A 16125-nucleotide genomic window follows, 5' to 3' on the forward strand; every position below is an offset into this window, starting at 1 on the left:
CGACTAACTCATGGAACCAGTACAGACTTTGGCTGCAGCACACTCAGCTCCAAGCCCAGAACTCACAGGTCAATGGGGGTGTCAAGGCTCCAATGTGCAGGGAGAGTGCAGATGTGCCATGATGGATACAAGACACAAGACTCAAGATGCTAGACGATAGAAAGTAGATGATGCCTACGACGACTAGAATCAATCACTCATCTGTACCGTCATAAAGAGCCACCAACGGCTAGCAAAGTATCCCCGTCCAGCTACGTCTATCTCCAATCTGTGGTGGTGGTGATTTGGCCACAGTGTCCACTAGACTAGTACCACTGCCACGTGTCACTACCCAAGCAAGAGTCCGTCCAATGTGAACCCTAGACCAACTATAACTAACTGTATGTCCCATGCAAGTGACACTATAGCCCTGCTACAGGTTGCCCGCCACAAGACCCAGTGAGAGAAAACACTGAAAACTGTGAAAGGAAACTACAAGTGCTAAGTAAGCTGAAAAAGGACTGCAGATCTACCATAAATGTGGAGCCAAACTCTCCAAAGCATACTAAGCAAGATGCACCCGTTAGCTGTAATTCCTCTTTGTCAGGTTAAGTCAGTAAGGAAGGGGTAGGAAGAGGGTAGGTAGGAGCTAGGACCACATTGCAGCAAGGAGGCCACACTCTGGTGCATGCACAAATCCTGGCTCTAGCACGGAGCGCACGAGAGGATCAGCAAGAAAAGTGGATGCAAGCAAGAAAAGAGGATGCATGTCAACAGCATATCTTCTTCAGATTTGGACTGGGTTTATAAAGTGAAAAGCCTCTAGATTATTTAAGTCTCTTGCAATAGTCAAAATCCCACAATTGGAAGGAGATATTCTATCCAGCATCCAATGCGCAATTTTAAGAGATCCTTGTTTTTTCTTTATGTTGGCTCCATGGATCATGGACTGATTTACTTTTGAATTGGCCAGCAAATTTCTTACATGTATTCTCTATGAAATCGTGGCTTATGTTCTCTTTATGAACTGCAGGAACACATGTTCACTACCTATTCATTGGAGATTTATTGGGTTGGAGAACTCAGCAACCGAATTTGCTTTCTCTGAGACACATGGCGTACTAGGTGCAATGTGTACTAATTCAGTTCATATTTCTTTTTCATCCATCCTAGAGAAGATTCTGAAAGAGCATTTCAGGCTTCAGGTATTTTCTTTTGCAAGCCCCTCTACGTATGGAAATTGATCAAGTGAGCTGCTTCATTCTTACTGATTTGGTTTGTGTTATTGATTTAGGTTTTTTATGCAAAAACTCTGGACAAACCAGCCCAGGAATTCCTTTTAGCTGTAACAGCTGAAGCATACAAAATTGACATTGTGGTTAAGAACGAGAACTGTCACGAAGATCCAAATACCCTAGACTTTGGCATTCTAAGAGTTGCAGAAGAGTTGTTGAAAACCTTGACTCTTCAGAATAAGGGGAAGTATCCAGTTTTATTCAACTTCTGCATGAAGAGATCCTTTTCTGAAATCTTCACTATCACCCCACTACAAGGGAAATTGGAGCCAAAGGAGGAGCAAAAGGTAAGTTGGTAGGAAGGACACACACACTTTGTTTTAGTGATGTGGGATTATATTACTAGCGAGGAATCCTTAAAGTGAAGAAAACCCTCGAGTAATATCACATAGATATGCGTAAGCACGATTTACCCCTTTCCAATTCCTTGCCCTCCTGCAACATCTTGTGGGCATTCTGTGCAGAGAACTTCTAGGGGGATGACCTTCGCGCGCCCCCCCCCCCCCCCCCCCCCCCCCCCCAAGTAGAGACCTGAGAAGTTCCTTGATTCACCCCTATCGTGCTTTGGAGATTCGGGGGTGGTTGATTCTCTGATGAAGGGATTTTTGCAGCTGGTCTACCAGTACATGCTGTAGAATTGCTTCTATAGATTAACCCGCATCAGCATGAAGAGAAACTATATAGTTCCTCATATAATTGGCCTTGGTGAAGTAATCACAGTACGATTGGGGGTAGAAAACAAGCAACATAGAGCTCATAAATCTGAGCTGATACATCATCTGATTCAAAACCTATCCGAAGTGGTTGTCAAAGGGAAACTTTGAAAGGGAACAAGTTAAGCTAACCGTCTCTTGGGGAGGAATGAGCGTGGTGAGGAGAGATCTGCCTCATGTTTCAGTGAATATACCTTCATAAATTCAGAATAGTCTGAACTCACGAATTATAAGAGGGGATAAAACACTTGCAAAACTAAAAAAGCAAGAGAGTTGCCTCATGTTTCAGTGAATATACCTTCATAAGTTCAGAATAGTTTGAACTCACGAATTATAAGAGGGAATAAAACACTTGTAAAACTACAAAAGCAAGAGACACAAGGGAAAAATGAAAAAAAAAACTTTATTTGCTATTAAACAAAACTAGAAAAAAAAAAAAAAAGGCATACACAATAAGTTGAAGTAGCTCACTTGGCTAAAACTTGAAACGGGTACTCAACTATAAACTTAAAAGGATAAGACATCTCAAAGACTTAATCCTAGAAATCAAATTCCACACAACAACTTCTAAAGGAACAAATTCTTAAGACCTAATGTAAGCTAAATACTAGAATGAATACTACTACAAACCTACAAAGAAGAGGCTAAAAATAATCAAAGAAGTACAAAGATCCAAACTTGACAATATGTAACCTCAACTTCCGCTACTTGTCCAAACAGGAAGATTAAGATTATCTGCATTATCATGCATATCTTGGACAACATCCCTACTCACGTCGCTAGTGCCCAAGAGTAGGTGCAGGTTTGGATAGAAGTCATTCATGCTTTGACGTACTCTATAAAACCAACGAGCTGAGTTTCTATCACCCTCTGAAGGCGATGGGCATACTCAGCCATAGCGTTTGTTAAGCCTGAGCGAAAATACTAGAAGCGCTAGAGATCAAAACATCCAAATAGTGTGTTACTAAGTCAAACAATAAGTCGGCTTTTAAGCTCCTACTTTTATTGAATTTACTACTGATTATTTTGAAAATTCCAAAGGAGTCTCACATTGAAAATAAACTTACCACGATGTAAAAATGAACGAATATTTTTCATGATTCTTTTGAATGAGTATCCTTTCTCAACGAGTAAAGAAATAAGATGGCACAACTAAACAATAAAAGCAGATTTACTAGAACAAAGACGAGAAAATCTAATTAGTTGAGAGCAAATGACACCGTACTTAGCTAAAAGAGAAATGTTCGAAGAAATGTGAGACATACAGATGATAATTAGATTGGCATATTCAGGTTCAAGGCATTTATCATAGATATCTACTTCCAATCCTAAGGAAGTCTGAAAAATCTTAAGGTTTAAAAAGGCACAACAATCACTATTCGTGGTACAGTTAACTTCACAAAACTCCTTGGGATAAATTCCTCCACCTAGAGAATTCAAATTCAAGTACCTAAAATCTTGAAAAGAAGGAACGTGAGGAACAAAAAGATCATCTACAAATCGTCTTACATTACATAACTTGTGCAAAAATATTAGGTAAATGTCAATAAGGACAAGACCCTCCATAAAATCACTCATACATAAAAAGATAAAGATTTGCAAGAAAAACAGCACAATTGGTGCCCATAGAGATACCAATTGTTTGCTTGAAAAGAAAGTCATTGACAGTTATATATAAATTATCCAAAAGAAAATCTAACCAAGTTATGATGTCAATGTCATCTACAATCCTAGTGAATCTTTTTCTTCCTTTGTCTACGTCTACATTATTACTTTTTAATGATAAAAAGTCAAAGTTCAAGCCTGACTTTTCTACAAGCAATGCCTTATACCTATCCTTCTCAAGCTTGTATGTGAAAACTTTTGAAATAAGAGACTTGATTCTGAATTGAAGGTTCTCCAAATTTAGCTTCGTTGTAAAGTCAAAAGTTTAGAGACATAAAGGAGAAGATTTCTCCTTAATGCTTCTTGAAGAGTTCAAAAACTTTATGATCGGAATCATACCTACTGAATCATTTAAAATCCAACTTGAATCGATAGGTACATCTGCTTTCTTTAGCAGATTTTTTCACAGCTCATTCACACTAGGTAAAATGACTTTGAAACAATAAGTAAACCATTTGGAAACTTCGGTCAAAGAGGTGTTACAAGAAGCAGCTATAAATCTAGGTTTTATAGGAATTTTGTGGAACTTTCAAATGGTATACAAAACAGGTTTAAAAGTCTATGTTTCAAAATAACCTCTTGCATTGAAATATCAGAACCATTGTAAATTTGAGAGTTTACTTTACCTAACAAGCATTCTAAATAGAATATTTTTGCACATAACAACAAAGTTATTAGAGCACTTATCTACACAAGAGATCACAAAATCACGATGAAATTTCCTATGAACATAATGATCCAAAGAAGATAAGCTATTCCTTACTGAAGAAAAGTTCCTAGAGCAAGATGCTTATTTCAAAGAAGCTTTCTGACTTCCAATGCGTGAAAACACCTTGAACTCCTAAAGACTCCTCGAGCTTTACTACGAAACTAGAAATTCCTCTCTATGGCTTTGAGAAGGCAAGAGTCATCTGAGGAAGGGAGCTTATATTTAGTACCTCTAGAGAAAGGGTCTTTCAAGGAATTAACAGGAAGAATAGAGCAATCGCCAGTAACTACATGATCCAAAGCTCCATTTACGTAAGAAGAAAAGGCAGCTTTACTACAAGGGCAATCAATACCTGAGATTGCTAGCCTTTCTTGCTTTTTAAGATTACGTCCGATGTCATTATAGTTGAAAGTTTTTTGTCCTAAAGTTTTCACATATTTAAAAGCCACGACCTTTTTCACACAAAGAGGGAGAGCATCCAAAGCTTCTTAAAATCTCAAAATAGAGCTTAATCCAATCTTGTCTAAGTTAGGAGAGGTAAAGATAGTTATCAACAAATCTTTCTTTGGACTAAGGCACTTGGAGTTCAAAAATTTACCTAACAGTACTCGAAGTTGTACTATGAGACTTTTGGTAACACCAAATCTTCATGAGAGTAGTTCTCAAAGGTATACAAGAGTTTAAATAGGATCCTTATATTATACCTCTCAAATAATTTATGAGAAAAAGAACCCAGCTCCAGGGCTCTAGATAGGTAAATCAATCTCCGTTTGTAATCCCTATATGCAAAAACTCTATGGTTAGAAGGGCCATCATTCTCAATTCTAGAGATTGAACTCCATAGAAATAGTGTTGTGCAAGAGAACTGGATTGATTCGAGGGATAGAAGGTGGATCTGAACAAGAACCTTTAGGAATCCAAGCTCTTTTAGAGTGTCTTGTAGGAAGAACTAACTCGGGTTTGGGATGCATTTGTCAAAGCATAGGTTTCTTGTGGTAAATTGTCTTATTTTTATGTAAAAATACTTTCCTTCCAAGTTGAAACTTTTAGGGAAAAAGGCATGCAAAGTTCTCATCCAAAACAACTCTCGAGGCCTAGCTGATCTATAAAACTCTTTAGAGTTTCTAAAATTACATTCTCTGTGCTCAATAGGAAAACAACAGAAAGACTCAAAGCCATGTTTTGCTATTGCATTATACAAGGGTTTAACACTTTCATGTAAGGTGCTTTTACTTTGTGGACTTTTCTTGCTTCTCTTACGTGTTCCTAAAAATAGACAAAAGCTGTTCGAAAGGTTTGGCCAACATACATTATAGAACTATCATGAATACTAGAAATTACATAAATAACTTGAGGGGTATGGACCGGACTTAAAGAACAATCTACCATAAGATGTTTTTTTCCTTAAACGCCTCAAACGATTGAGAGCTTTTATGAAATAGCTTTTGTAATGAGTACTAGCTAAGACATCCTTAAAAGAAACGAATAGGACCATTACCAAAAACATGCAAATTCTTCAAATTAAACTTAGCTAAAAACTTAAACCTTTTTTGATACAAATTATGACTACTTCTAGCTACTGAAAAGAAAGAAGGATCGAAAAGAGGTACCCGAGAGTCATCAACATTGCTGGTTGAAACTAAGAAAGAAGTAAAAGTATTTTTCATTTTGGTAGTAAGGTCAATGTTTCAAATCAACACCCGCCTCAAGGATAAAGATCCTAAGGATAGATTGGTGCTAACCACAGGACTCATTTATATAGCAAGGTTGCTGTCAAGCAGTGAGGTCCTTAAATAAGGTTGCTTGCTACACTCAAAAGATCATCAACAATAGCATGCAATTGAGTGCTTGTGATCCCTTGCTAAAATCACTACTTAAAACCTCTTCTCTCACAAGAGATATTTCACGAAATCACACAAGAAACCCTTGATCCAAAGGATCCAAATTAAGATGTTATTTTTAATTTTTAAGAGTTTTAAGAGAAACAATTATAAATTGAAAACATGCATTCTACAAAGTTATGTCTTATAACTTTATCACAACCAACTAAAAAACAAACAAACAAACAAATAAATAAACACAAAATCAAAAACAAAATACAATAAGTAAATAAATAAAGACAAACATCACTCACATAACCAAAAAAAAAGGCAAAAAAAAAACTCTACCAAATCGATCATAATAAATCCAATATTATGAAAAGACCCATTATTTGTAAAAAATTATATTTGAAACTAGAAAGAGAAGTAATACACACATAAAATCACATCGACACATGAATATAAGATCGGTGGCTATCGGGATATACACACCCTCTCAATAGATCTCCATGAAGCTCAACAGTTGGTCACCATTGGACGAAAATAAAAAACATTTGCATGTCTGCTAGATAGCTGAAAAATAAGTTGAGAATAGTCTTGAACTCACAAATTATAAGAGGGGATAAAACTACAAAAGCAAGAGACACAAGGGAAAAATGAAAAAAACACTTTATTTGCTATAAAACAAAACTAGAAAAAACAAGTTTTTTTATTTTAAAAATTAGAAAAGGCATACACAAAATAAGTTGAACTAGCTTACTTGGCTAAAACTTGAAACGAGTAGTCAATTTTGAACTAAAAAGCATAAGACATCTCAAAGACTTAATCCTAGAAATCAGACTCCACACAACAACTTCTAAAGGAACAAATTCTTAAGACCTAATGTAAGCTAAATACTAGAAATGCATACTACTACAAACCTACAAAGAAGAGGCTAAAAATAAAAGTACAAAGATCCAAACTTGATAATATGTTACCTCAACTTCGTTGCTTGTCCAAACAGGAAGAATAAGCCTATCACATTTATCATGCATAGCTTGGACAACAGTTATGACATCCTACTCAAGTCGTCAGTGTCCAAGAGTAGGTGCATGCTTGTATAGAGTTCATTCATGCTTTAAACGTACTCTATAAAACCAACGAGCTGAGTTTCTATCACTCTCCGGAGGTGATGGGCATACTCAACCATAATAAAGGCTAGCAATTGTCAAGTTAGAGAAAAAATACTAGAAGCGCTAGAGATCAAAACATCCAAATAGTAATATATATATATATATATATATATATATATATATATATATATATATATATATCAAGTCGTCGGGAATTTCCTTGGCAGCAATACAACAACCCCACATGAGGGGGAGCCGACGGGGGTCGCCGATGCACCAATGGGGGGCAAGGGGGCAAGTTTGCTGATGACATTGCATTGTATTCCAATGGCCGAGAGGCCAATCTGACGAGAGGTGAGCAGTTTCTTGAGACTTTATGTATGGCTATTGGTGCACTGATCTATTGGCGCACATTTTGGATTGATTAGACACCCACCCTGATTAGTCCCCTAGTGAGGGCTTCAAATGGGTGTGATAGTTGGGTTCGTAGATCATGCTTTATTTGACACCAAAGCAACAGATTGCCCGTCTCCTCCTAAGCATTCGGAGCAAGCTTGTAAATTGGAGCTTGGCTTGCCTGTCCTTGGCGAGGCACATTGTGTGGCCAACCAGGTGCTTTTGGCGACAATTTGGTACATTTCCTTCCGTTGGATCTTTTTTGAGTTCTTGTATAAAGCAAATACAACGGCTCATCTTATGGTCTGGTAGAGGTGGACAGCCCGGATTCGCAAAAGTATCATTACATTACCTACCGCATAGGGTGGTGGTCTTGGGCTCATTGATCTAGTCTCGCCGGCCTTACTAGGGAAGCTCATTATTCGTGGACTCTTCTCAGGTGTTGGGCTTTGGAAGGAGCTTCTTGCTAGGATTCAGGCCCGAGCTCCCCTAGTAGGTGGTCGTGGCACCCAGAGACTCGCTGGATTTCATATGGGTAGAGTTGGATTGAGTCGATGATGGGGGGACAGATTTGTCATGAGTCTACTTAGGTGCAATCATGCCTGAGTCAAATACCCAGCTTGTATGGAGCTTCTTTGACAGCCTCTGCTCTGGAATCCCTCGCTTTTCACAGAGCATGGACATATGTTGGGTACTAGACCACTTGTAGCTTGGGGACCCGTAGCAGCTGGTCCCGCTAAGGGTTTTGGAGAGAATGCAATTTTGTCGCATGCCTGAGGAGGTACATGTAAACAGATTGAGCCTCATGCTGGGGGGATTGACTTTGCACCAAGATATACAGTCGGCACCTTTGGCTAACTGACACGTACCTTTTGAGCTGCAGATCCTAGTGTGAATGGAAGCATTTATGCAGCTCAAAATTCTGATTGTAGTCAGAGCTTGCACAAATGAGAGAGTGCCTTTTTTTTTAGGTGCAGGAAGAGGGTCCACTTTCTTGCATCCAATGCAAGGTGACTGTAGCTTGTGGTCTCGGAGTGTGCACTTCAGAGGATTAGAGTGCTTGCTACATCAAGACGACAATGGTTTCTTGACCCATATCCAAAGGAGGCAGTGAGATAGGGGCTGCCGATTATTGGCTTTTGGAGCTCGACCTCTAGCTTAGATCCAATGGCTCTAGTGAGTGGTTGTGGCAAGATCCCTTTGCCTCTCCCAACCACCCCGGGATTCCCTTTTTCCAGTGTCTGGCTTGGCTTGGTTACCATATACTAATGTCCTAGAAGCAGGGTATTCTAGCAGCATTACAACATTGGCACCAGCATGGAACACGGATGAGTTCATGGCAGACGTTGGACTTGGCTTTGGATGGTTGTCAACGTGTAACGTTTCAAGGACGAAACGTTTCACACTGGAAATGTGGTGTTTCACCATGAAGCGTTTTGGTCTAATGTTAGATTATAGTGAAACGTGGGACTGAAGCGTGCATATATGGATTTTGAAATGCTGTAAAGCATAAAACTATGGGACTTTGTTTTTAGTAAAATTGCACGCATTTCGTCCCCAAAGGGTTGGTCTAATGGTAAGGCTTTGGCCTCTCAACCTGTGGGTTGTGGGTTCAAATCCTCCATTGGGTCACACTCTAGAGGGACACCTTGTGCTCACCTAGTGTTCATGTTGCTAGGGCTCTTGCCTTTGGACACTCGAGTGTATCCTCCTTCTAGGGTGGGTAACCCGAGGAGGAGGTTCCTAGTTGGTTGCTACAAGTTCCCTACGTCATTCCGAGCACGTGGTGCATCAATTAGGTGGCCATGGTGATGCCTACGCTTGGCTCTTGCCCGATGGTACGACGGTCCTTGCTCGATCATGTAACATGGTTAATATTTGGAAGGGATAAGCTCCTCCTCTCGTGGGCCCTTTATTGTGTCAAAAGAAAAAAAATTGCACGCATTTCACTTGATTGATGGAAGGTTTCAAGGCTTGAAACGTTTCATAGCTACCATGCTTTGGACTAGCAACCAAGCTGGTCAGATTACTATCTCTCGATGTGTTGTGTCACACACAGAGGGGTTAGTTTAGAACACGAAGAATTTAAAATAATATTAACAGACATAAAATTTAATAATTTAATGTAAGGACCAACCAAGCCAATTGAGTATGTTCATGATCAGGTATAAGTGGCGAAGGGTTAATTTCCCAAGGCCAGGCTTGGGGGTTATTCCCATGGGAGAGCAAGAAAGGTATGTACTAGGCCAATTTACTGGCAAGTTATGAACTAGCTCTCAAAAGGGGGATAAATTGGATGGGTGGTGATTTTAACTTATGCCATTAAGTTCTTTTAAGAAATTTGACAAGTGTAGGGTTCTCCGGAATTTTACATACAATTTTAGACATTAGGGAAGGGGGTTGTCAGAGAATCTGAGAGAGCTAGCAAGAGAGGAATAAACAAGTATCGTGCGTGTAGCAGGCGAGAAGCATCCCACATTTGGTATCAGAGCATCAATTCTCATCTTTTATTCTCTACAAGCTATGACGTTTTCTCCTCTAGTGCAAAGTTCTTACGCTACTAATGAGTTAAAGAAACCTCAACATGAATTAAAACCAAAGTAGTAAGTTAAATCGGGAGTTATTAAAGGAGCAACAGTGTCGGAAAAGAAACAAGGTGAAGACTTCACGATGGCCTCAAGAAAGCAACATTTTTTGCTGTAACAAATTGATTGATTATTAGAACACATTTGACATGTTAATGGAGAGAGAAATGAAATGTTATATTAATGTCTTCAAAAGGCCAAAGTGACCTATGAGACCAGAAAGTTACAATGTGGTGGATTTGATACAAAGTCAGAGTAACAAGATGACAAAATAAAATACTATGGAATTCTAGTTTTAAAAGAGAGAGAAATGAAATGAAATGAAATGTTATTTTAACGTCTTCAAAAAGGCCAGAATGACCTATGAGACCAAACTGATACAAAAGTGGTGAATCTGTTACAAAGTCTGGGTACCTTAGTACTAAAGTACTAAGTGTGAGTGTGAAAGTGTGAAAATAAATGTGAAAAAAATAAATACAAAGTACTAAATAAACTTCTTAGGAGCATTCTGGGTGTTTGGCTAGAATGCTTATAATCCTTTGTCGTAGTCTCCTCCGGTGAAGTGTGCTTCTGCATCTCGGTCGTGGTCGTCTCGATTTCCTAAGCTCAATCGCCCTGTCAATGAGGGTGCCTTTGGTATGGATGTGGGTACTCCTTTGTGCTGGCTGCTGGTCTCTTGCTTCTCCTTGCCCTCCTGCTTCTCTCGATCCGAAGAAATCTCTGAGGCTATAGTGCTCTTTGTCTTCTCATTAGATTATCCCTGTGCCGATGTATTTCCAATAGGTACAAGCCTAAGCATCTTTGATGTTGGTATTGCATGACTCTATCCAGAGGTCCAAAGCCTTCTTTAAATAGGCAATGGAAACGCCCATGTATCTCATAGTATACGGTGCAATGGCATATGTAGTGTAATTTTGTCTCCGGCTCCATTCCGCATAACTTGCAAATTCTGCTCTCAGGTGGGATTCCCCTAAATCTGCCAAATTCAATTTCCAGCTGGTGTGAGGATGTACGAATCTGACCAATAGCACATCTCAAACCATGAGATAGGTGGGTATCCATGTAGCTCGGGTGAGTCACAAATCCATCTTCAGATAGCTGTAGGAAGTTTCCTTTGTAGTCGGCCATCTTCGTGCCCAATTCTTGTGTAGGGTCTACCCATGTCCTCTTAGTATCCAACTGTATAAGATCCTGACGGATGATGTTATTAATCTCCGTTCGTGTAATTGCCAGTGATGGAGTCTCAAGAGAGTATTGGTAGGGGGGTAATCTTTCCATACTGAACCCGTGTCTCTGAAACCACGAAGACAGTTGCGCATACCAGCATGATGTATCCCCTTTCATTGCTAACTGTCGAGAGGATTCAAGGGCCAATCTAGTATAGCAGCAATTATTTGTATCCCACAAACCATGTATAAAGGACACTGATCTGGTAAGAGCTTCAATTTCCATCGGAGGGGCAGCTAGTTCCGCTCGGATAATCGCGTGTGGTACGGAGGCCTTGGCTCTAATCATTCGGGAAATCATAGATACCAAAGGTCTCTCCATTGGCTTCCAATTATCCTGATCCACAGATGGTCCCCAAATCTGGACCCCATAAAGCATAGCCGAAGCCACCACAGTATCAAAGAGCCAAAGTTATGTCCTGAAATTGCACTTGTGAACACATCCTCTCCAACCCTCCCAAGGCCGCAGAGGCTCTGGACAATCTAGCCTCTGTTGCTTTCTTAAGAGTAAATTTCGGTCCTGCAAATACCACACCAAAGGTATGTGTATGCATCTGTGTACTCTACTGTATCCTGGCCATATGCAAATGTAGGTGCCGATCTCCTAACCCACTGCGGTGTGGTGTCAAACACCATAACTTTGGTTTTACCCAAATTCACCGACAGTCCGCTGTCCTCCGCGAATTTATGTAATGCATCTAACTTCCTCTGTATTCTATCTGGTGATTCTGCTATCAATACAATATCATCTGCATACAACAACAAAGGGATCCATGACCCTGCAAGTTGAGCACCTCTGTCACCCTCTCTATCAATGTAATCTGATACCTCATCTATATACATACCAAATAAAGTAGGGGACAATGGGCATCCCTGCTTTACTCCAACGGTGGAATGAACAATGTCGGAATCCCCTTTTGGAGTATGTACATAGCCAGTTACTGACCCATGTAAGGCCATGATCCCCAAGATAATCTCTTTGCATCCTGCGCATCAATCTGGCCCTTGGTACTGTATCAAAAGCTTTCCGAAAATCCACAAAGCAACAATACATCCTTCTCCCGCTTGCTCTTCCTTGCTCTTCCTTCCTCAATAATGGCTCTGAGCGTAAGAATATGATCTAGAGTGGAATAATCCCTCTTGAATCCAGCTTGTCCTGTTGCCCTTATGCCCTCATTCTCTGCCCATCTACTCAGTTTTTGTTCCAGAATGGATGCGTACAGTCGGTTCAATGTGTGACCCACCATAATGGTACGGTAGTTCCCGGGTATCATAGGATCCCCTGACTTGAAAATAGGTACGATAGTAGATAATTTCCAAGATTCAGGTAATCCTTCACACATGACCCGATTAAACAGACGAGCAAGGACTTCTGAAAGTAGATCCCTTGCATGGATCAAATGTTCTGCTACTAGACCCTCATGATCATATGCTCTTCTTGTCTTCATCTTATCAATGGCTTTTTCCACCATTTCCGTAGTAAAGAAAGTACTAGTAGCAGGGCATGGCTCTAGCGGATCTGGTAGTAGAGAGAGAGAGAGAGAGAGAGAGAGAGAGAGAGAGAGAGAGAGAGAGAGAGAGAGAGGGAGATTGCACACGCACGCACGCACACACACACACTCACTTTCATAATGAAATGTTCAAATGAGTATAGCAAAGCTTCATTACAAAGAAAACTTAAAGGGTCATGATTGTCAGCACATTTATAAGATTGTTTTTCATTCATATATATATATATATATATATATATATATATATATATATATATATATATATATATATATATATATATATAGGTCAGGAATCAAAGATTATGGTGATGTATTCTTCCAAAGTAATTGGGACAATCTGATTACTTTTATGAGGAAACTATCTACAATGGTCTTCAAGCAGAAATCATTCCAGATAGCCTTCCATCTCCTCCAGTGCATATGAAAGTCTTTTCAACCCTAAAGATAAACCAAAAATAGATGATTCTCAAATTGAGATTCCTCTGGTTCCATTACAAATGGAAAAGGACGAGCCAATGGAAGAAGCATCTACAAGTGCCGCCCAAGCTCAAAAAACTCCGCAATTTGTGCAAGGTATAAAAAAGATAGGAGATATTAACTTCTACAACATTGATAATCTAGAGCATGATGATATCTTCTTAGTTCTAGAATACATGCGTAATTGGATCTACCAACAAATGCTATTTGGGCGCATGAGACAACAAACTGCAGTAGAAGCTGCAGCAATGGTTTTACAGGCATCCTCAAACGGTGGTGGGAAATACTTCCACCCGAAGTAAAAAATTCTCTTATGCGACCTGAAGGAAATGACTCTCCTCTCTTGCTTTCAATTGAAAATATCTATAAAGAGTTCATTGGGCATCGTCAAGATCAGGCATCATTGACATTACAGGCTTTTCATGAAGCTCACAAATCTGTAATTTCTCCTCCATTTGGGATTTCTGTATTTATTGCAAAAATCAAGTAGGAATTTCTGCGGGAATTTCTCAAGGATTCGTTGCCTATGGCTATATCCCAAATGTCCATGGCGACCTTTGGACCACGCACGACCACGTGACCTTGCCTTTCGGCACAATACAGAAAAATGGCAATAGATTCTTGGAGCAGACAATGTTTAAATTGAACAGTTTTCGCTAATCACTTCTTATAGCAGGAGATGAAGAGCCGAAGGATAATTTTTCTCTGTTTTTTGCAAGGAGCCGCTAGCAAATCTGCAAACTATTATTTCTTTGTTTTTGTTTTCTTCGCAGAGAACTGCACCCCAAGCTTCTAGCGAAGCATCTGTGTAGAGGTTGTCCCTCGCCTAGTAGCTTTAAGGGGGGGAGTTGATTGCATATCATTCTAATTAATTCAATGGTTTTACTATGGGAAGCATCCCACTTCTTTGAACTGTTTTTTTGTAAAAGCGTCCTGATTTTCTTTGTGAGGGTAGCTGTGTAAGGGATGTTCCAATTGATCCAATTTGGGCATCCAAGGAATTGTTGGAGCTTTGTGACAATTTTCAATCGATTTGGTGTTTTGGCCGATTTTTGCTAATACATGCTCCTGTAGCTTGATACATCCATTGCAAATAGTGATGCCTAAGAAGTCTACTTCTTTTTTAGCAAAGCTGCGTTTGGTATAGGATAAAACTAGACCTATTTTGATTAGCAGCTTGTGAAATTCGATCACATGTTGTACATGTTGTTCCATGCTTTTGGAGTATATCAACATATCATCTAGATATACCAAGCAAAAACTTTTAATAGAGCCAAATATTATTTCAACCCTTAGTTGGCACTCTGAAGGAGCATTTGCTAATCCCATAGGCATGGAAATCCATTGATACATACCTTGAGGTACAAGAAAAGTTGTTTTATACCTATCTTTAGGATGTACTTTGTACCTACCTTTAGGATGTACTTTGAATTGCCAGAATCCGCTTTTAAGATCGAATTTCGAGAAGATTTTTGCGCCATTTATTCTTCCGATTAAATCTTCTTGATGAGGGATAGGAAATTTCTTTAGAACTAAAAATTTGTTTAGAGGTTTGTAATCAATTACCAACCTCTTCTTTCTCCTCTTTTGTTCACTATGGTTGTTGACGTAGAAGGCTTTGCAGGCCCAGTTTGAATTGGAGGGTTCAATTATGCCTTTTTGTAGTAGCTCTCCTATTTCTTTTCGACAAAGCTCAGTGTCTGTTATTGACATTCCGGGATGAGATGCTTTGGTTGGATTGGCTTCAAGGATAGTTGAAAGAGTGATCATGTACTTTACTTCATCATAGAAGGCTAAAGGGTTATCGGAGGTTCTCTGCAGGATTTTGTCCTTAAGTTCTTCTATTTGGTTTTTGTATTTTTCTTTCTCCTTCTAGAACCATTCTCTGAATTTGCTATCACAATAGTTGATGGATACCAAACAACTATTAATAGCATAACTAGCTTTTTGTTTTATGGGAGTGGTATAAAAGAAGAAGTTAAAGCTGGTTTCTGTGAAGGTGTTAGGGGCTAGTTTTGAGACAAGGTCGAAACCGATCACTAAGTCATATGTCTCCGTAGGATTTTGTCCTTAATTTCTTCTATTTGGTTTTTGTATTTTTCTTTCTCCTTTTAGAACCATTCTCTGAATTTGCTATCACAATAGTTGATGGATACCAAACAACTATTAATAGCGTAACCAGCTTTTTGTTTTATGGGAGTGGTATATCTTTTTCCCAAATAGAAGAAGTTAAAGCTGGTTTCTATGAAGGTGTTAGGGGCTAGTTTTGAGACAAGGTTGAAACTGATCACTAAATCATATGTCACAAGGCGGGCACCACGTGCCAATAGAAAAGAACAGACTGAACAGACTTTTAGCACTTCAATAATAACTGAACTGAAAGAGAGAGACGACACGCGACACGGAGTGGCGGAATTCCACCCTAGAGAGTATTGGCCCCAAACCTTGGCGCCCCTGTCTGTATTTCTTTATATTGCATCAACACAGTACAGGCCGGTACTCTAGACTCTGCACCTTAACCTCATATTTAAAGGCCCTTGGCATGAAAAGCAGTTACAGTAAAAAGCCTTTAAAACTCAAAAGCTTATGGTCCAAAAGCAAAGCCAAAAAGCTGCCAGCATAAATCACGAAAATCCG

At 39.4% G+C, this 16125-nt stretch overlaps 1 protein-coding gene across 6 annotated transcripts in view; it reads left to right on the forward strand.

The window, feature by feature from the left end:
* Window positions 1–16125, forward strand: part of LOC147463924 (uncharacterized) — a 260902-nt gene that overhangs the window by 207195 nt on the left and 37582 nt on the right. For all 6 annotated transcript variants that reach the window (XR_015185506.1, XR_015185507.1, XM_086491978.1 and 3 more), the window contains 2 exons: window positions 1013–1184; window positions 1274–1561. Coding sequence is in view for 4 of the 6 variants with exons in the window: in XM_086491978.1 (XP_086348104.1) it covers window positions 1013–1184; window positions 1274–1561 (460 nt within the window). In the remaining 2 variants the exon portion in view is untranslated. The remainder of the gene's footprint in view (window positions 1–1012; window positions 1185–1273; window positions 1562–16125) is intronic.

This window comes from Adiantum capillus-veneris, chromosome 2 (assembly GCF_014529385.1).
Source record: "Adiantum capillus-veneris isolate H3 chromosome 2, ASM1452938v2, whole genome shotgun sequence".
NCBI lineage: Eukaryota > Viridiplantae > Streptophyta > Polypodiopsida > Polypodiales > Pteridaceae > Adiantum > Adiantum capillus-veneris.